We start from the raw sequence: 21,209 nt of genomic DNA, 5'->3' as shown, positions 1-21,209 counted from the left end.
CTCAATTTTATTGAACATATTTTCCCTCTGAAAGAATTGCAGGATCACTAGGACCATGGATGAAATTTTCTAGTTCTTCTCCAAGGTCAGTTTTATATCTCAGGTCTTAATTGTTTAATAATTTGAGAATCTAGCCTGGGTATACTTAATACCCTGCAGTGTCCATTTTTTGTTTGCTGGAATGTTCTTGAGCTCACTGAGGACATCTGATTGTTATACAAGCTTTTTTCATCACCTCCTTTTTATAGCCTTTTTCCAAGTTCAGATCCTTTTTATTTTCAGGGAATCTGAAACCTCCCACCTCAGTTTCAAATGGGCCAGATGGAACCTGAACACTTTCCCTCACTTTCTTCTCTGCCTTTGTCAAAGTTAAAACAGAAATATCAATCAAAAAAAGTTTGATGTTCATTCTACCTAGTCATTGTTGGCTGGGAAATACGCATATCAACTGTCTTACAACCTTATTAATCTTATTATTCTATAAAGAGAAGGAAAAGAACCTCAACAGAGAAACCCATGCATCCAGTTGGTGGTAACCAGACATAACATGTATAAAAAGACTGGAATTAATGTCTGAATTAGACTTTATTCCAATGGATCCCACAGTGTTATTTTTTCTCACCATCTTCCAATCTCTTTTGTTCTATTTCACAGAATCCTTTTTTTGGAGAATCATTTTTTTATAGCTCCTCTTTCTACTTAAATTTCCTGTATGTTCTTTTTCCATTCCTTCCTTACATTCATTTTGACTTGGACCACAGTTCTGTTCACAGTTTTGAAAGTACTAATCAAACTCTTGTCACTAGTTGTGGATGTTGTGGTTAGACTTAGTTTGTTGTTGCTGTTGAATTTCAGTTATGTCTGACTCTCTGTGACCTCACTTGGAGATTTCTTGGCGAAGATACTGGAGTAGTTTGCCATCTTCTTCTGCAGCTTATTTTACAGATAGAAGAAACTGAGGCAAATAGGGTTAAGTGACTTGTCCAGGATCACACAGCTAGTAAGTGTATGAGCCCAGATCCGAACTCACAAAGAAAAATCTTCCTGACCTCAGGCCCAGTACTCTATCCACTGCACCACCTGGCTGTCTAAGACTTGGTTTACTTATGTACTTCTCTTTTAAATAATATATATGTACATTGAGATTTGACTCCCTGGCACCTGAATCAGGCAGGGTAACAGCATAACTGGATATCATGCCAATAAGTAATCATTGTTATAGTCTTTTGGAAAGAACATTGACCTGAGAGTTTAGGATACATAGTTGCTAGTCCTGGCTCCTCCATGATAGTTAGGGGTCCTTGGATAAGTCACTTAACCTTTTTATACTTCATTTGAATACTTAATATAATCTGAATATTATTGTACCATTACTGTGCAGTGAACAGGGGATACAGAAAAGTAACTAATGTTAGGGAGTTTGTATTTTATTTAGGGATATACAAAATGACCTTAAAAGATAAGTAATAGTACAATAGTAGCATATAAATGCAAATGAATGTTACAGGCAATAATTGATATAGAAGTTCAGAAGAAGGGAGGGCTTTTTAGGGTAGTCAAGGTTAGGGAATGTTTCATGGAGGACTGGATTTGAATTAGACTTTAGATAAATGGAGAGAAGGTATAAAATTGGTTTTCTATTCCAGACTGGGAAAACAAAATGGACAAAAGTGTGGAAATAGAAATGAATAAGGCATGTTTTGGGTACAAGGGAATAAACAAGTTTGGCTTGAAAATGAAGGGAGTATCAAGAGGGGCTGGAAAGGCAGAGGTCAAATTGTTGATGGCCTTGAATGTCAGGTTAAAAAATTTTTCACTTTGTCTTATAATCAATACAAAGTCAGAGGTTTTTCATCAGGGTGATAGGATAGAAGCAGTTTTTAAGGAAAATCAAGCTGGGCGTATTATGCAGGACAATTTAGAATCGGGATGGGGAAGATTATAGATTTAGAGCTAGAAGGGACCTTAGAGATATAGTCCACCCACCTCATTTTACAAATGAGGAAACATGCTCAGAGACTTCAAGGGACTTGCAGGGTAGATCTTACATAAGTAGTAAGTGGCAGAGCTAGGATTTGCACTCAAGACCTTGGATTCCAGATTTAGTAAGTATTCTTTCTACTATAGACAATTCTTGCTTTTACATAAGTGGAGTGTTCTGCAGACCTCTACATAAAGAGATTTTTACATAATGCTAATTTGCCCACTGATGGGGAGTCAGGAAGAAAGACACATGGGGGGGGGTGGGGGAGCAAAGGTCTCCTCTCTCAGCCCTGGAGATCTCAAGCCAAGCCCCCGATCTGCTGGTTGTGGTGGTGTCTCCACATGTCGATACTTCTGCCTTCACTTAGATTTTTTTTTTAGGCTTTTTTATTTTAGTGGTGGTGGGGAGATCTTAGAGTGGTGAGCTGAGGGGCAGGAGAGAGAGAGAGACAGAGAGACAGAGAGACAGAGAGAGAGAGACTGAGAGAGACAGAGACAGAGAGACAGAGACGGACAGAGAGACGGAGAGACAGAGACAGAGAGACGGAGAGACAGAGACAGAGAACGTATAGTATTGTATGCTAAAGTTAACATAAGTGGTTTTTTTTTTTTGGAATGTGGGTTTCTTTCAGAATTCTTTATGTAAAGTTGAATTTGTGTAATGCCAATTTGGTAAAGCAAGAGCTGTCTGTACACTACAGTGCTGATCTAGGGTATTAGTGAGGGTAGCACTAAAGTGGCTGAGCAGTTGCTCATCTGTAAAATGAGTCATATTAGGTAGCAAGATTTCTTCTAGTATTAAAATCCCATCATTCTATGTTCCATATTCTGGAATATCATGTAAATATTTTTGATCCTTTAGATTCTGCATAGGGATCTTCCTTCCCACTGGATGGCTGTGCTATCATCTTTCCATATATTAGTCCTCTTTTCTGCAATAAATCTGTGACAGGGCAGGAAAGACCTGAAACAAAACCAGTTCCTGGTTTTACTTTATGACTGACTTGTTTGTGCTTGGCTGTCCCTGTTGCTTCTTATTTTTGATCTTTTGGAACTATCACTGTTGCATTCTTACCTTTCTCTTTAATAATTCGCTTCCTGCAATTGCATCCACATTTCAGTTTTCACCCTCACATGAAGCCAACTTGGCTCTTATAGAATTCTTAAGATTTAGGGAAGTTTCAGGGTATAATCTTTAGGAAATCCCATACCTTTGGGAATTGGGGAGGCTTTTATACAGACAAAATATAGTTATTTATGTAGGTTCTCCCAAATGTGGCCATTTGTACACTTTGATGAACTTTTGTTATGGAAAACAATATCTCAACTGATCTTTATAGTATGGGCAGGACCTTTAATGTCTAGGCTTGAGAAAATGTCCTTTTGGCTCCAGAAGCAGAGGTGCTAGTGCCTCCCTGTGGCCAGACTATAGTAGTGTAATCAAGGTAGATTATGGAGAATCAAGGGTAGGAATTCATTGCATCTCTTGTTTTCTGCAAGTAAAATTGTTTGATAACTTATTTGGCTAGGGCCAAATGACCAGCAGGAATAATTATAGTCTAGGTGTGTGTGGGTGACAGTAGGAAACATTTCCTCAGTCTTAGGTCACTTACTCCAGGCTTGACCTGAAGCAGTGAAGATCAGTGTTTGTCCCAATTAGTTTAGAGGGTGAAAAGGCCTGAGAATGCTGCTCTTATCCCTACTGTGGCTTATGGAATAGTTAAGACGTAGAACTTGAATTCTTGCTGTGAATTTCCAATCCAGCGAGTACAGTCCTGTGACCATCATCACTCATAGGACCTTCAGACTTGGATTTCCTGGTTTTCAGGTTACTTTTATAGCTTTTCAGTAGTGGAGAAAAAAACAAAAGCAAACAACTCAATACTGATATATCATGGTTTAACCATGCTTCCTGATAGCATCCATGCTGACTTGTGATTTAGTTAATTTCTGTAAGAAAGTTGGGATCATCTCTATTCCCATATAATATAAAGAGATCCTCGGTGGTTTTCTAGGGACTCTCAATTTTCTTCCTGACTGAGGGTGAGGCAGACAATTCTGATTTGCCTCATGTTTGCAGGGATGGTTTCAGGTGATTACTGGGCAGACTAAGAGAAGAGAGGTGAGTGGATTACTCTGTACTTTCCTTTTATGATATAATTTTGTGGATAGGTAGATAAAGGCAGAAATGTAATTGAGGCAGTGTGGTCAGATGTTGGGAAATGCAGGTTCATTTCCTGATTATGACTATGACCAAATACTGATTAGAACATTATGCCTAATGAATCAGGGAGATTGTGTAATGGGGTTGAAACAGATATACTAATGTTGTAATATAAGTATAAAATAAAATTTTACTAACAAGATGGGGCTGGACGGGAGGAATAAAGTGATGGAAGCACTAAAGAGTACACACAGGATACAAAGAAAGGTAAAACGCAGTTTCTGCTTTCAAGGAGTTCAGAGTCTGTTGGGGAAGACAACATGAAAACAACTACGTAGAGACAAGATATACACAGGATAAGTTGGAGTTAAGGCACTAGCATAAGGGGGGATCAGGAAAGGCTTCTTTAGAGATTGGGATGAAGTAAGCCAAGGAAATCAGGAGGCAGAAATGAAGGGGTAAGAGTATTTCAGACATAGGGGACAGCCAATGAAAATGTCCAGAGTCTGGAGATGGAGTGTCTTGTTCAAGGAACTACAGGGAGGCCAGTCACTGGAATGGAGAGTAGGGGAATAAGGCGTAAGAAGACTGGAAAGGTAGAAGGAGACCAGGTTCTAAACAGAAAATTTTGTATTTTATCTTAGAGGTGACAGGGAGCCCTGGATTTTATTGTGTGTGTGTGTATGTGTGAGACACATGGTTAAACCTGCACTTTAGAAGTATTAATTTGGCAGTGGAGTAGAGGAAGGGACTGAAGTAGGAAGACACTTGAAGCAGGGGGACCAACCAACAGGCTATTGCAATAGTCCAGGTGTGAGAGCTTACATGAGGGTATTGGCATTGTCAGATGAGAGAAAGGGGTATATATGAGAGAGAAAATCAACAGGATTTGGCAACAGATTGGATATAGATGGGGGTGAGTAAGGAGTCCAGGATGACAACTAGCTTGTAAGCCTGAGTGAATGGGAGATGGGGGTGCCCTTAACAATAATACGGAAGTTAGGAAGAGAGAGGGGTTTTTTGGGGAAAGACAATGAATTTAGTTGTGGGCATGTTGAGTTTAAGATATCTACAGGACATCCAGTTTGAGATACCTAAAAAGCAGCTGGGGAAGAGTCTGGAAGTCAGGAGACAGGTTATATGGCTGGGATAGTAGATCTGAGAATCATTGGCATAGAGATGATAATTGAAGAAGGGAAAGAAAGTATTGCAAGAGAGTGACTAGTATGAGTAAAGTCAAAGAGCTGGAAATGAGGTGGGATGGAGGAACAGATTATATGAAATGATTAAATTGAGGAAATGTGAGGTTGGGGTGTTTGAGAGTATATCAACATGAATATTTAAATCCTCTAGTATGAGGGCTAGAATTGAGGAGAAAAAGATTGTGAGTCTAGCACTGAACTCATTGAGAAAAGAAAGGGGGCAGTGTGCTGAAGGTCAATTTAACAGCTACCAACATTTTGATTGGGCAGTAGATATGGCTTGAATGAACTTCAGAGAAGAGGTTACTGATAGTTAAGAGGGAGAACTTGGAAGTAGCAATGGGGAACAAGAAATATTCCAACTTTCCCACCTGAAAGTGCAACCAGTGTTGGAATGCAGGAGGCCAGGGAGGCTGTATCATCAAGACAGAGCCAGGTCTCAGTGACAGTCAGAAGGTGGAATGGGAAAGGAAAAGATTTAAGATGAAAACAAAAACTTAAGTATGGGACATATATTCCAGAGAGCAGGGCAGAGTGTGAGTGTGTGTATGTGTAAATAGTTGGATTAAAGGAACTGGGAGTAAGGTATTGGGCAATGGGGGACAGAAAATGGGGTTTGAATGATGCCAATAAGAGGGTTTACAAGAGTATGACTGTGGAATTTGCTAATTCAATCGGCTTTTCATTGTCCAAAGGGGTTTGGCCTTAGGATGGAGTCCTTCCAGGGCTTCAGGAAATTCAGGTGAGCAGACTAGTGCTGGGAGATGAAGGAATGGCATTAGTCCCCTTCTCCTAAGGCAGGAGGACCGGGCTGAAGACTTGTTAGAATGGTCTTTCTCATCTTCCTTAGAGGGGAGAGGTTTGGTGCTTGATGGAATGGCATTTCTCCTCTTCCTATGGGAGGTAGATCTGCCAGGATGTAACAGCATTTTCTCCACTCATTCCAAAGTCAAAGCTGGTGCTCAATGGACACAGATAAACACAGTAATTTTTGAGAGGGAAAAGCATTAACTGGAGGGATTAAAAAAACTTTGTGGAGTTGACTCCTGAGATGAGAGCCACTTCTTCCATTGGACCTTTCTGATCACTCCAGTTGGTAATGCTCTCTCTTCTTACTCCATTCTTCCCAACCCTAATGAGCACCCTCTATTCCATAATAGCTTTTTATTCACTTATCTGTGTACATGTTACAAACTCCTTGTGTATGAATATAAACACACACATATCTATCTCACAGCATGTCACATATATAGCTTACCTAGATTTTAGCAGAGTATTTGATAAATTATATCTTCCTATTCTTGTGGGAAAGATAGCTAGAAGCAACTAGATGACAGTACAATTTAGATGGAATCAGAATTCCAGTTTAAAATCTAGATTTAAAGCGTAATTGTTAGAATATAAACTCCCTGAGGACAGGGACTATTTCATTTTTGCTTTTGTATCTCCAGTACTTGGCACAATGTCTGACACATAGTAGACATCTAATAAATGCTTGTATAGATTGATTGGCTCAGAGACAACTTAGCAGGTCTCCAGTGTGTCTCAGGGATCTTTGCTTGGCCCTGTTCTGTTTAATGTTTGGATAAAAGCATAGATGACATGCTTGTCAAATTTGCAAATCAAATTTGTATCCTGGGTGCCTTCTGCGTCAGAACTAGGATCCAAAAATGTCTTGACAGGCTTAGAGCATTGGTCTGAATCTAATAAGATAAAATTCAGTAGGCATAAATGTTAAATCTTACATTTGTATTGAAAAGTAAAATTCACAATTACAAGATGGGAAAGCCATAGTTAGAAAAAAATCTGGGGTTTTAGTACACTGTAAACTCAAGATAAGACAGCAGGGTGATAGGTATCCAAAAGGGCTTTGGACATTGAAAAGTCCTATCTTTCAGGAATAAGGAGGTGATAAGAGTTCCTCTATAATGTTCTTTGGTTAGGCCACATTTTAAGTATTATGTTTAGGTCTGGGTGCCATAGTTTGATGACTGAGAGCATCCAGAGGGTAACCAGGATGGAGACAGGCTTTGAGTCCAGCCCATGTAAAGATCAGTTGAAGGAACTAAGAGTGTTTAGCATGGAGAAGATAAAACAATTAAAGAAATTTTGTTTTAAAATACTTGAAGGGCTGTCATATATGAAAGAGGGATTTATATTTGGTCTCTTTGGCTTGAGAGAGCAGAACTAGGAACAGTAAATGGGTATAAGGTATATAGAGGCAATTTTAGGCTTAAGATTCATCTTAATTAGTAGAGCTATGCAAAAATGAGACTACCTTGGTAGTTGATAGGTATACTATCTGGGGAAATCTTCAAAACAGGCTAGATGATTACATCAGGTATGTTATATTGGGCATTCTTGGGCAGGTGGAGGAGAGGTATGAGATTGACTAAGATAGCCCCCCAAACCCTTCCAACTCTAAAATTCTTTGATCCTGTGATTCTTCTATGATGTCTTTCTTGTCCTCTCTATCTGAAATGACCTCTGCTTTTTTGAAACTCATAGCACTGTCTGTACCTTTCATTGGGTGTTCAATCATATGGAAGGAACCATATCTCTTATACTTTTCATTCTCCAAAATACCTAACTCAGTGATAACTGTTGAATGATATGTCACACAGGAAAGAGTCCTTCTAGTGAGTGGGGAAAAGATCATCAGTCTGGGAATCCTAGGATGTTACTCTGAACAATGTTTTTCTTCTTTAGTTATCTACAACTATGTCTAAGCACGAGGATTATGGATTCCCAAAAATCCGTTGGCACCAAACAGCTGATCTTGGCTATGTCCCCAATGTGAGGATGCCCAATACCTTCATGGCTGTGGCAATGGACCTCTGTGACAGAGATTCTCCTTTTGGAAGGTGCAAGTTTTGGATTTGGCTTGAACAATGCGTGAGCATTTTGTTTTGAGCCATGGCCACCAGCGATCATTTTGAGGAGAAAAGAGTAATGGGCCCAGGGCTGTTTAGGAAAAGAGGATGTTGTGGGGGAAGTGGGAAACTGTAATGTAATGAGTCAGAAACCAGAAAGCTTTAGGTCAAGGGTGGGGAACACCTAGGAGAGCAGCTGACCTAGATGAATTTCTTTGTTGAAACTAGGACCCTCTTGCTACTTTGATACCTGACCTGAAATGCACCTCTCCAAGGAGCATCTTCGTGAGAGGGAGTTTGAGGCCTCTCTGAGGTTTATGAAGAAATCTTTCTATCACCTCCTCAGTTCAGTGCCATCCACCAGTTTAAAGGGAAAGGGCACTGTAACAGCAATTTAGATTTGAAGATTATTATTGACTTGCTGATACAGGTACCAAGCCATACCTTTTGGATACTGCTCACCATAATTGGGTTTAACAGTCTTGAGCTATAGATGACTGCCCAATAGATCCAACCAACTATGTCCTGTTTGGAAAATGCTGTAGGTGTTTATTTTTTTAGCTGATTGAACTCTTTAAACCCATATTCCTTTCCATGTTCTTTCCTGTAGCATTCATCCTAGAGATAAACAGACTGTGGCCTACAGATTGCATTTGGGGGCCCGTGCTGTAGCTTATGGAGAGAAGATGCTTCCTTTTCAGGGTCCGCTGCCTGAAAACATAGAACTCTTAGCTGACGAGGAGCTTCTCAAACTTGAATACCACCAGAAAATCCAGGTGCAGAAGACAGATGATAAGATCTTTGAGGTGAGGCACAGTAAAACAAATGGAGATTTGACAGACTCGCCAAGGGTCCCTACGTTCAGAGCCTTATATATTTAATTGTAACATTTCTGTGGATCAGGACTATTACCAAGAGTGAAACGTACAACATATGTAACAAATATTAGCATTGAGCATGTAAGCAAATTGAAAACAAATCTTATAGGAGGAGAAATGATAGAAAATGGGGCCATATTTAAACAGTAGTCACACTTTCTCTGGGATACTATAATGAGGTTTGCTACCTTTATAGGTCATATACCTAAAGGCACTCCTGACTTTGGAATGTTAACCTTGTGCTTTGACTCTGATGATGTTTAAAATTTCATTGGTGATTATTTTGTGTTAACCAGGTCCTCTTTTAAAATGCAAATGTCCTTGTGTGGGTTAAGCTTTGACAGTTAGCTAGTCATATACTTCAGTATAGAATTAGTAATAGCATTTACCGTTGGAGGAAATAGACACCCAGAGATGAAGTGATTTGTCTAAGGCCATACAATGAATAGCAATTAGGATTTTAACCTAGGTGTTCAGAGTCTAAATCCATTTTTCTCTGAACTACAGAATGTTTTTTTTTCAGTTTGTTTTTTTCATAACTAGCCTAGGTAATATGGAGGCTTTGATGAAGGAAGTGTTAATTATGGCATATAGGGTACTCTTCGGAGGAGGTAATAGTGAAGATGAATATGTTAGATTTGGAATCAGAGGCTCTGGGTTCAAATTCCAACTCTACAATTTATTGTTCAATCTTGAACCAATCACTTAACTTCTCTGGGCTTCAGTTTCCTCAGCTGCAAAATGAGAGGTTTGGACTATAAGACCTCTGAGGTTCTTTTTTCCCTATGAGCCTACAGAGAGGGAAGCACTAGAACACTGGGGAAAAGGTGGAGGATGCCAAATGCAAACTCTGTCAACACAGAAATTTTGTTTGTCCACCTCTGGAGCCACAATCACCATTCCTGTTTGTCCCAGCTGCTCATATCTGGCTTTCATCTACCTAGATAGCCTCACCTGTGTTTAGGATGTCCCCCAGCCCTCTTTGAGGGCAGACTATCACTTTTGTCCTTGTATCCTGAGTGCCTAGCACAGTGCCTGCAACATAGCAGGTGTTTAATAATTCTCGGTGATAAGACTGCAATTTGTGAAGGCTACTTTTGACTTACGTATGATATCCAGGTGGTGTTTGTTCATCTTAGATCCTCACATTTACTAGGAACCACAGGTTTTGGTCAAGACTGATTTTTAGCTTATTATATGTCATTACTATTAGTCTCCTTATTTGGGGACGTAAATCTAATACCTAAAGAAGGTTCCTTATTTCCCAGTTCTTTCTTCCTCATCCCGTTTTTAGCTCCTTAAGAAGCAACCAGAGACTGCAATTGTTTGCTGTCATTAGAAGCTATCCTTAAATTATTTTTCTGTGATATATGTACTTTTTTCCTTCTTGGTTGATTTATATAGCAGGGTCACTTCTGAAATTACATTCTTAGCACCTGCCTGAGGTTCCTGAGGCCTTGAATATGAAAGCTTTGCTAGACATTACCCATTGGGGCTAGCTAGTTAATAGTGGTGGCCTACGCTCCAGGTCTTTATTTTTGGATGAATGAAAAGCACTGACTATATGCCAAGTACTGTGCAATGCACTAGGGATAGAGTATTCTAGTTGTTTTAACTATACAGACTTATTTCTCTTCTTGCTTCCTATTCCTTGTTATTATAAGAAATGTACTCTTGACCAGGAGTCACTCTTCTCTCTTCTGTTATTATTGGGTGGACAACTAGCCCTAGTCCTTGGTGGTTTCTTGAAACCTATCTGACCTGACCAAATCTCATTAATCTGACTGGTTCTGTTCTTGTTTCAGATCTCATGCTGCAATGACCATCAGTGTAGGTGGATTCCAGTCCCTATGGGCAACTCCTCCTCCCAGACTCTAGCCCTGAAAGTTGATTCCTGTCATGGCACTGTGACTGCTCTCCGCTATGCCTGGACTACGTGGCCATGTGAATACAAACAGTGTCCCATTTACAATCCTAGCAGTGCCCTGCCAGCCCCACCATTCATCACAGTCATTCCAAGTTAAGAATCCTGGTTATGCAAAATTTGGGGAGAAGGAATGAAAAAGAATAACTGATTTGGGCTGAGATTTCATTCTAATTTAGCTTTGATTAGATGCTGGATGAAATGCTCAGGTCTTAAATTCCAGTCTGGTTTTCTATAAACAATTATGGGTGGAACCTTTAAGAAGCTAGCCAAAGCAGCAGCTAGGTGGCACAGTGGATTGAGCACCAACCTTGTTTCAGGAGGACCCAAGTTAAACTCCAGCCTCAGACACTTACTAGCTGTGTGATCCTGATTGCCTTAAAAAAAAAAAACACAGCCAGAACTGAGCAGATTTAATATTTTCAATAGAAAAGTATCACTACCATTGATGTTTTCTCATGAAAGTTCCTCACATTCACATTGTGAGAAATAGTTTGGGAGGCACTGTTCTAAATTTAAATTTTAAATGCTGTAGGAAAGCCCAGTATTTAAGAAAAACTGCTTTAAAGAAAACATTTAAAGTGAAATTATTACCTATTTTATCTGTCTCTAAACTTTGGTTTTTGTATATTATGTTTCTAAAGTAAGGTGATGAGAAGCAATATAAAAATAAAGTTGTTTTGATTATTTTAGGGTTTTTTTCTCATAACTGCCTGCTTTATTAGGAATCTATGCTTTAATATCAATTGATGTGGTACTCTCAAGATTTATAAAATACTTTCCTCATAACCCTTGTACCATCCCTATTTTATAGACAAAAAATTTGTGAGGCTGCCCATTGTCACATAGCTAGCAAGTCAGGTGGAACTGAACCCAGTATCCAAATATAATGCTCTTTCTACCACCCTGTTCAAACCATAGATTAGCTACTTCTTATGTTACTAGTTAACTTAAAACCTTATTAAGCCAAGCCAGGTTTTATCAAGTCCTATTTAAAGCTGTCTGATGAACGATAGAATAATATATTGATTCCTAACCTCTATTTTTAGCAGAAATTATACTACTGAAATAGGAAAAGTATCCCATCTTATTTGGTGGTGTTCAGAATAAACAGGGTGTGTGGAATACATAGGGATCAATGGCTGTTGGCTATCAGGACTGTTAAGAGGGTAGATCTATAGGACTGCTATAAGAAGTCTGGATTAGGCAGTGGATGCTTGAGACTAGCTAGCTCATGGAGCAAGACCAAGGAAACTATTCTTGTCAGTAACTAGTGATGAAGAGAATGGTGGTTAGAGCTAGGATAGACGTGATCTAAGCCCAGACTTTAGGACTGTCTCTAGGGAAGTGGCAGAAAAGATAAGAAAAATGACTGTACATCATGTGCCAGACTTCTCTAGCCTCTATGTGTACAAGGCTCTTGCTTTCAATGAAGTCTTACTATAAAAATAAAGCAGCAATTTGGCCTAAAGGAAGGATTCAGATCAACATGTAGAAAACTAGATGATAAGATGTTAGCTTTGCTAAATCAGAATCATTATCTTTTTCTGTAACAGGAGCTTTAGCAAAATGAATTACATGAAAGAGAGGAATTCACTTTAGCCTTAGGCAGAAACAGCAACAACAGCAAAGTGAGATCCTGATTACAATGTTTTGAAAACAAAGCAGGAATGACAAGAAAATTTTATTACAAAAGATAAAAACAGCCAAAGTCTTTACCAGGGAAAATCATTGCCAAGAGATCTTCTAAGATGCAATGATACAGGATATCAATGCTTCCATCTTCGTGGCTGGGTTCTGCTACTTTCATATGTTCTAAGTTTTATCTTAACAATTTCACCATGATAAGCCTGGTGTAGTCTTTGTTGCCTTGTTCAGTCTGAGGACTGGGCTGGGCTGCACTGGGATGGAGACTTAATGTGCTGCAGGTGAGTGGCTGGCAGGGGCTCATGTGTCAGGAACATGGGCTGATAGGATGACACAAATGATGCAGGCTGGAGCCCTGGGAGATCCAGAGATCCTAGAAAAACAATATAAATCCTACTGCTAACCTGGGAATGCCAGGTCACAATTCTAATAATATAGGTAAAATAGGCTTTTGCAATTAACTCTTACATCCTTTATTTTTTTGTCAGCACTGTCTTCCCAGTGTAGTATGGAAGGCTGTTTTTTATACAGGAAGAAGCTAAAGGCCCAAGATGTGAAAGGATGCTTAAGGTCACAGTGAATTACATACAACAGTGTTACATCAGAGCTCCTTAGATAAGGGCTCTAATGTAGATGATGCTGTTTGACCAGGCTCAATTATGTAGGGAACATGATGTCCTCCATTTGTGGGGAGACAATCCAAAAAGGCAGAACCAGAACCAATCCCTAAATATCTTTGGCTTGTTCATGTAGGACTGAGATGCTAATTCTAGCAACTGTGCTGGAAAGTCACTCAAAGCAGTAAATTCTATAGCTTAAGACTTGATTCTATTTCTAGTTCATACCATACAAGGCCTTGGCTTATATGATGCCAAACTATGGGCAGAGGGATAGTGTGGCTGAAAGTCAGATAATTTCAACAAGAAAAGCAAGAGTGAGGGAAGTTACCTGGTAGAATGGGATCACTATGATCTTCTTCAAAAGCTTGTCTCTGAAAGGCCTCAAAGCTCACAGTTGCATCATTGTCTGGCAGCTCCTGGGGGATCTGACCATCCCCAGGTTTACACACATCAAACTTCACCCACTGGTAACTGTAGGATCAGAGGGAGAATTCCTGTGAGCAATACAATCTGTTCCCCTAACCATTTTATTATATATTTGGGTACTATGTTTTTGCGAACATCCTTCAATATCCAGATCCTTACCCTTCAATGTATCTAGGTTCTTCCTACCCACTATATTACCTATTATAGATAGAAGAAAAAGACTGGCATATTTAGAGAGGCCTAGTTGAGCCTAGATTCTCTGGTCAATTGACCACCTGGGAAAGCAGATGTGGCCACACTCACTTGATACACTTCCGAGCTCCTGGACAACTCTGGATCAGGTTGTGGATGGTTGGATGAGAAAACCCAAAGAAATCAGCTCCAGATGGAAGCACATTGGGAAGCAGTTTCCCCCTAAATAGCAAGGGGAAAAATTGGAATTTCCTACTCAGGAGGACAAAGATCCAAGAGACAGGAAATAAGACCTCAGTCCAAAGCTGAGAGCAAAGAAAAATGCCTCACTGTACCAATGTTTTATTTTGCCCACCAGTGGGGTAACTTACCGAGCTGCACCGATAGTCTTGAGTAGTTCAGCATGACAGGCATTTGCAGAAGAGCCCACAATGGCATTCTCAGGGTCATCCTCAGGCACAATCTCAAACTGAGAAAGACGATGGAGGAGGAGTTCAGGCAGATATTCCCAAAGAGGGCAAAAATACAAATCATGCTACTCTTATAAATATAATTACCTACTGTGGAATCTGGAGCTACTCTGCCTCACAACGGACACTGAGTAAGAATGCTTCTCTCAGAGGAGAGCAATAGGACAAGATGAGAACCCAGATATACCTAGGAAAGCTCAGCTGGTTTGTGGGCCATTAATTTATCTAGACTGGTCAGGAAGGCTGGTATATTCCCAGCACTCTTCTTCAGCAAAGTTCAGAAACTCTTAGACCCTCCACTTTCATTCAATCTCATAGTTGTAACTCAAGTAAAAACTGGCCAATGAAGTTTAAGAGTTTAAAACCTGAGGACAGGAAATACTGATGATTGGGAAATTGGACAATATCATATCTATACTTTCGGTCCAAGTAGGTCAAAGTATTCCTGACCCTACGTGGCCCTGAGCTTCTTAAATTGGTAGGCCATAACTTGAGCACTGTAATAGCAGTACACTCATTGTAGCTACAGGACCTACACATATATTCCTAGAAGAGTAGTACCTGGGGCTGCATACCACCATCCTTGATTTGACAGGTGTACAAACACTTCTGGTCCGGGCACTTCATGCTGGCATACACTCGGGTACTGCAGAAACCCACAGGGTAGATAGCGCCCTCATCATGGAAGCCAGGTCGATCAGTGATGATCTACAGTGAAAAGGATCCCCCCCAAGCCCCAGAAGGTTTTTGGTCACAACTCGGGGCCACATGGAGCTGACAAATAGTGACTCATATCCCTGGAGTGTGTATATAGCAGAAAACTGACCTGGTCTCCTAGGGACTAGTTTTCTAGGAATGGTATGGACTGGCAAGGGGTTACTTGCTAATGGAAACAGACCAGAAATTCTCACTGACATTTACTCCCATTCCCAAATTTAGCTGATCACCCTTCTCTACCCACCACTGGTCTCACTCACCTCCCCTAGGCTATAAACTGTTAGACCCCCTAGTCCGATGGGAAACACAGGCCGTCCTGAGGGATCCAGGGCAATGGGCTGAACCAGCTTGCGAGCACCTCCCTCCATTTTCTTTTTCTTGGATGCTTTCTTCAGAACTGAAACGCAAACCTGGGGTCACCCACTTTAGGCCCCTTGTACTGAGGAAAGGGGCAGAATTTACATATGGAAGCTACAGATAAGTGTTCTGGCTTTATTTATTGCTTGGGCACTGGGGATTTCTCCTCAGGCCCTTAGTTAGTGTTCTTATTAATTCACCCACCTTGTCATAACCAATTAACCTTTTGTACCCAAGAGTATTCCCTCTCTAAAAACTTCAATTTCATTATCTAAAATTTTCAAAACCAGGAGAGCTTTCCTAAACGTGACCTATTCTCTAAGGATTTTACTTCTCTATTCAAAACAGATGGGAGCCCAACTTTTTTTCTTCATCTAATCTGAATTTCTTCCCACCAGTTCTAAGGTGTTTTGGTGGCAATATGTAGACACTAGTCACAGTGCTGGGTTATCTGCTATGGATGTGTGTGAACACTGATAGACAGATGTCTTTAGGCAAAGTACCTTCCATTTTGTTGTTTTCTTTTCCTTTTTCTTTTTTTTCCTTCTTGGGTTTCTTCCCAAATGGTTCTTCGACCACAGAGCTAGATACAGGAACAGGTCCGGCTCCTTGAATGGGACCCACGGAAGTGGCCACACCATAACTCAACGGCAGGTTAGAACTGTGGGTGGTTGCTACAGTCTGGGTCTCCCCTTCAGTCAGAGTCTGCAGCTGGAGTAGTTTTTTCAGGAGGTACCTTATATGGTGAAGAAGGGGCAAAACAAAAAAAAAATACAAGGCATAGTGTATACTTTATTTTGTCAAAATTACATTTGAACTTTAGGCCCTAGAGAATACCAGAATAGGCCCTAGAGAATACCAGAATTGTGTACAACTATGTTAACATTATATAGTAGAATGAGCATTGCCTCTGCAGTCAGAAGATCTGGATTCAAATCCCAGCTCTGCTTTTAACTAACTATGGGACTCAGGTAAGATATTACCTCTCTGAATAGTTTCTTCATCGTTAATAAAAGAATAGTATTTGAACTACCAACCTCAAACGGTTTTCGGGTAAATGCTTTGTAAACCTTAAAACACTGTATGAGTTATTAGTATTATACTGGGTAGGTGGGTGGGGGAAAGGGAAGGAGACTAATACTAGAGATAAGGTACAGCCCCACTGAAGATCCAAAAAATTTAAACGAGTCAGCAATAGGTGATGAGCCCCTCTCCCCTGTGTCCCTAGGATCCCTTCAGATGTGTTAATTCTTGAGGGCCAGGGACCATATCTTTGTACTTCCCACAATGTAGAGATATACATGTTACGAGCACTCAACAAGGTAGCTACGTGGCCCAGTGGACAGAGCACTGGGCTTGGAATCAGGAAGACCTGAGTTTAAATCTGGTCTCAGACACTTACTAGCTGTGTGACCCTGGGCAAGTCACTTAACCATTAGCCTAGTTTCTCCTCTGTAAAATGAGCTGGAGACGCAAATGATAAACTATTCTAGTATCTTTGCCAAGAAAACCCCAAATAGGGTCACGAACAGCCAGACAAGAATGAACAACAACAGGTACTCAATCAATATTTGTTACATGAATGCTATGGTCTCTTTAGGCTTCAGCTTCCTAGTCAGAGGATACTTCCTTATATTCCCTACCCAATAAACTAGTGGCTCCCAATTATCTCTAGGATCAAATACAGAGCCCTGTGTTTGGCTTTTAAAGTCTTTTACAACTACGCTCCTTTCTTTTAGTTTACTTTACTTTGTATGATTCAGTGATGCTGGCCTCCTTGTGTTCTTCACATATGACAATCCATCTCTTGATTCTGTGCCTTTTCACTAGCTGTTCTCAATGTCTGAAATTGTCTCTCTCCTCTTCTGTTTCTTGGTTTCCCTGGTTTTAATCAAGATTCAACTAAAACCTGACCTTCTGCAGGAGGCCTTTTCTACTGCTCCTCCCTTGCCCCCCCCCACCCCACCTTGAGCAACATGTATCTTGCAGGTACAACTTCTGCATGTTGTGTCTAGCATTAGAATGTGATCCTCTTAAGAGCAGAATCTATGTTCTTTGTACCCCAGAGTTTAGCACAGTTTTGGCACATAGCGCTTGATAAATGCTTGTTGAACACTGACTCACTATTCAAGAAAGCCTTAAGTGCCTAAGGTCTCTGCCATGTACTGAAGTTCCAGAGAAGAAAAAAATCTTAAATCATTCTCTACAGCTCACTAAAAATGTGATTCGCAACCATGAAATGTAGCTGACTCACCTTCTTTCTTCTTTTGCTTTGATAAACTTTTCCTCAAGTCGGGCAATTTCATCACAAATAGCTGCATTTTCCTTTAGGAAAAATTTTGAAGAGCATCATCAATTATACAGGATCAGAAATAAAAAGTATAGGCCAGGAAGTTAAGAAATCTAGTTAAAGGTATGTGATGTTATTTAAGTTTTCATGGCTGGGGCATCTACTGAAGCCTAAGGAGAAAACAGCAGAACGAGGGTCCCTACTGGGTGACAGACAAGTAAGAGTTCTACCATGAGATCTTTAGAAGGTATTGGCAGCAGGGTATCTGCTCAAATCTTTATTATGAGAGCCAGAATAATGTAACTAAAGGTTAAGTCTGTTTCATGAGGATCTGCCATTTCCTACATTCCTCCAGGTGCAGTGACTTTTTGGAGTGTAGCAGACCTCAAATAACAAAGCATTTCACGAACCCACAAGGGTACTCCAGCTGCTCCCAGGCCTTAGGAAGAACACTTAAAGAAACAACAAAACAAAACTCAACACTTTACATTTAAAAAGTCCATTTCCATATCTCTTTCTCGAACTTCTACGGAAAAAAGTTTGGAACCCTCCATGCTTTTGGTAGGATGAAAAAAGAGGTGGGACACATAATTTCATAGATAGTAAGTGACCAGATTTTCACTCCCCACGATAAATAAAATACCGTGACCTGCCAAATGCTCCAGCTTTTGGAAAAGAGTTGAGACTTTTGCACGGGAAGCAGGTTCTTAAGAGAAAACTCAGAGGTTCATCTTTGGGACAAGCATTTGAGCAAGGAGCTTTATTCTGGGAGGTGGGGCGACTGGGCCTGGCGGGGACTGGAAGCCGTGGGCAGGAGGACTCACAAACACGGTGGCCTTGGCTGCCTTCCGCAGCCGGAGGTACTTCAGCCGGTACTTCTCGTTCTGACTCTTCTTTGGGGGCTTTTTCATCCTGGGCTTGCTCGCTTGCAGCGGGGACAGAGGAGAGGAGGCGAAGCCGCCCAGGAGGCTCATGACCCGGCCCGGCCGCCGGGGCTCCAGGAAGCGCGCTCTGGAGGCCCCCCCTGGGCTCGCGGCATCGGCTCCTGCTCCCGAGAGGAAGAGGAGAGAACGGCTCGCCGGTTCTGAGTTCAGAGAGGCCGCGAGGGGCCGGCGACAGCTGCCCAAGCCCGCTATACGGTGCCGGCGCAGCGCTTCCGGGTCCCACAGTCACCGGAAGGGACTAGGGCTTAGAGGAAATGACGTTTTCTGCCCGGAATGCATGCGCCCCCTGGCGGCTGAGGCCCGCGAAACAGGCCCGGAGACCTTGGAGGGGACTGTTGGCGGAGGCATGTCAGATCTGCGGTTGCACGGCGGTGGATGGGCACCGAAGCCCTTCTTCAGAGGCATACACCTGCAGATGGGAAGGCAGGGAGGTCCCATACCCCAGGATGCGTTAGCGGTTGTGTCGCGACCCAGGAGGGGCAGCCCTTCCCTCGCACACCCCATCTCCCCGCCTCCTGCCCCCTCCCCCCACAGATTTCCGTCTAGACGCTGGGCTTGTGCGCTGTGTCCCACGTGTCCTGTTGCCGGTCTATCCTCCCCCGCCCTTTTAGGGTCAAATATCAGGGACCAAAGATCGAAGTCTCGTATCTCTCCGGACACAGAAGGGGGTCCCCACAGTCTTAGGGTGGTTCAGCTGCCATTTTTAGTATTCAGAGCTTTCGAATAGTTCAAATCTATTTGGACATAAAGCTGGGGAAAGTGCCTGGAATGGGATTTCATCAGTCAAAATAAGATATGATAGTCACAAAACACTCCAGTGTCCCTGGGATTAATGAGAAAAAGCTGCTGTGAGCCCGAGGTTAGCTCTAGAACTTTATTGGGCCATGAAAAACACAAAAGCAAGGGGAAGTGGGGTGTGGAGGTAGAAGAACGCGCCGCAGTTCCATGCATCTTGCTGTACCCAACTAGCTTATGTATTGTATGATACAGAATCAGATGGACAGAGCTGGAAAACATCCTTCCGTGAGAAAGCTGAGGCCTGGGAGTGATGTCCTGGCTTGAATAAAGTTAAGTAGCACCACTGTGATTTCATAAACCTGATTACTCTGTAGGGGTTATTATCAGCTATGTGAAAAACCCCAAACCAAAACCCACACACTGAGGGAACACTGCGAAGAACTGCTGTGGAGTGATTGAGCAAAACTAGGAGACCAGTTTTAGAATAGGACCTAATGATAAATCAGAAGTCCTAGAGAATGAAGATGAAATAAGACATTCACTTCCTGATAGAGAGGTAATCTAGACTTGACTAATGTGGGAATTTGTTTAGTTCAACCCTGAAACTGTGTATTGAGAGCTTGATTTTTCTTTTCTTTTTAAACTTGCTTTATAGGTGGAGGGATGATAATGGGAGGGATAGATCAATTTAAAACATGCTTATTAATTTTTAAGATGAAAGTAGCAAACTTAAAAAACAGTTAATAACACTGCCTATTTTATAGTAATTAGTCATTTGATGATATGTTGTTATTCAGTCAGGTCTCACTGTCTGTGACCCCATTTGGGGTTTACTTGGCAAAGATACTGGACTGATTTGCTATTTCCCTCTCCAGCTCATTTTACAGATGAGGAAACTGAGGCAAAGAGAGTTAAGTGACTTGCCCAGGGTCATACAGCTAATGCGTGTCTAAGGCTGAATTTGAACTTGGATCCTCCTGACTTCAGGTTGGGCCCTCTATCCACTGTGCCACCTAGCTGCCCATTTAATGATATAGAGCTGTAGAATCAGCAGCCTGTAAATGGTGGTAGAAAGTTTTCAATTTTTGTTTAACTTTTTTTTTTTTTATCAGCTGCCTGATTTATTTTAGGCCTAGCATTCTTTCAGGTTCCTAGACCAGTAGACTCTACGCTTATTTGCATGGCTCCTCCTTGAATCCATATATAGATGTGGCCTTTGATAAGAACTTCCAGGCTGCTCTGAACTAATGAATCTCAGCAGTCTCCATATAGGAAAGTTTAGAATCTGGGTCTGACTCTTCCTCCTGAGGCAGTGTTTGAAGGATCCTCCCGTCCTTGGGTGGAAAAGCAATGGATTATAAGCCAATTTGATGAATTTGAGGTAAAGTTCTAGGAATTGAATGTATCACTTTCTTCTGATTCCAGAAATTTTATTGCTGGTTTTGAATTGCACATATAACAATTTTCTGCAGAAACCTGAAAAGTGTATGTATAGCTGTAAAGAGGAATTTATGATACAAAGGTCAATGATTTCTTGCCATCTCCTCTGCCTTCTCATCCACAGCAAAAAGGAATTTATCTCTAGAAATTTAGATTTCAATGAAGATTGGGTTAAGCCTAATATTAGAGAACAATGTGGAAGATTTAGAGGAGGTCACATGGAATCCCTGCTATTGGGGGAGGCTGAGCCAGGTTGATCTCTTGAAGTATGGAGTTTTGAGCTGTAGTAGGGCTAACCCTGATCTTCCAGGGGCAGAGGGCCATTGGGCTGCCTAAGCGTGAGC

At 41.2% G+C, this 21,209-nt stretch overlaps 2 protein-coding genes across 2 annotated transcripts in view; one reads left to right on the top strand and one right to left on the bottom strand.

The window, feature by feature from the left end:
• Nucleotides 1-11,711, top strand: part of SIAE (sialic acid acetylesterase) — a 47,863-nt gene extending 36,152 nt beyond the window's left edge. Inside the window, exons 8-10 of the mRNA XM_036743339.1 lie at nucleotides 8,059-8,213; nucleotides 8,833-9,028; nucleotides 10,906-11,711. Of these exons, the coding sequence (XP_036599234.1) occupies nucleotides 8,059-8,213; nucleotides 8,833-9,028; nucleotides 10,906-11,124 (570 nt within the window). The 3' untranslated portion in view covers nucleotides 11,125-11,711. The remainder of the gene's footprint in view (nucleotides 1-8,058; nucleotides 8,214-8,832; nucleotides 9,029-10,905) is intronic.
• Nucleotides 11,712-12,695: 984 nt separating this feature from the next.
• TBRG1 (transforming growth factor beta regulator 1) lies at nucleotides 12,696-18,882 on the bottom strand. The gene is made up of 9 exons (XM_036743340.1): nucleotides 18,568-18,882; nucleotides 17,708-17,778; nucleotides 15,957-16,189; nucleotides 15,357-15,493; nucleotides 14,941-15,087; nucleotides 14,281-14,378; nucleotides 14,021-14,131; nucleotides 13,620-13,762; nucleotides 12,696-13,044 (listed from the first exon to the last, which is right to left on the bottom strand). The coding sequence occupies exons 1-9, from the start codon at nucleotides 18,715-18,717 to the stop codon at nucleotides 12,899-12,901; spliced, it is 1,236 nt and encodes a 411-aa protein (XP_036599235.1). The 5' UTR covers nucleotides 18,718-18,882; the 3' UTR covers nucleotides 12,696-12,898.
• Between the last annotated feature and the right edge of the window lie 2,327 nt (nucleotides 18,883-21,209).

This window comes from Trichosurus vulpecula, chromosome 2, assembly GCF_011100635.1.
Source record: "Trichosurus vulpecula isolate mTriVul1 chromosome 2, mTriVul1.pri, whole genome shotgun sequence".
NCBI classification, from domain to species: domain Eukaryota; kingdom Metazoa; phylum Chordata; class Mammalia; order Diprotodontia; family Phalangeridae; genus Trichosurus; species Trichosurus vulpecula.
Note: the sequence above shows the minus strand (reverse complement) of the source record. Positions and strands in the feature narration are given on the sequence as shown.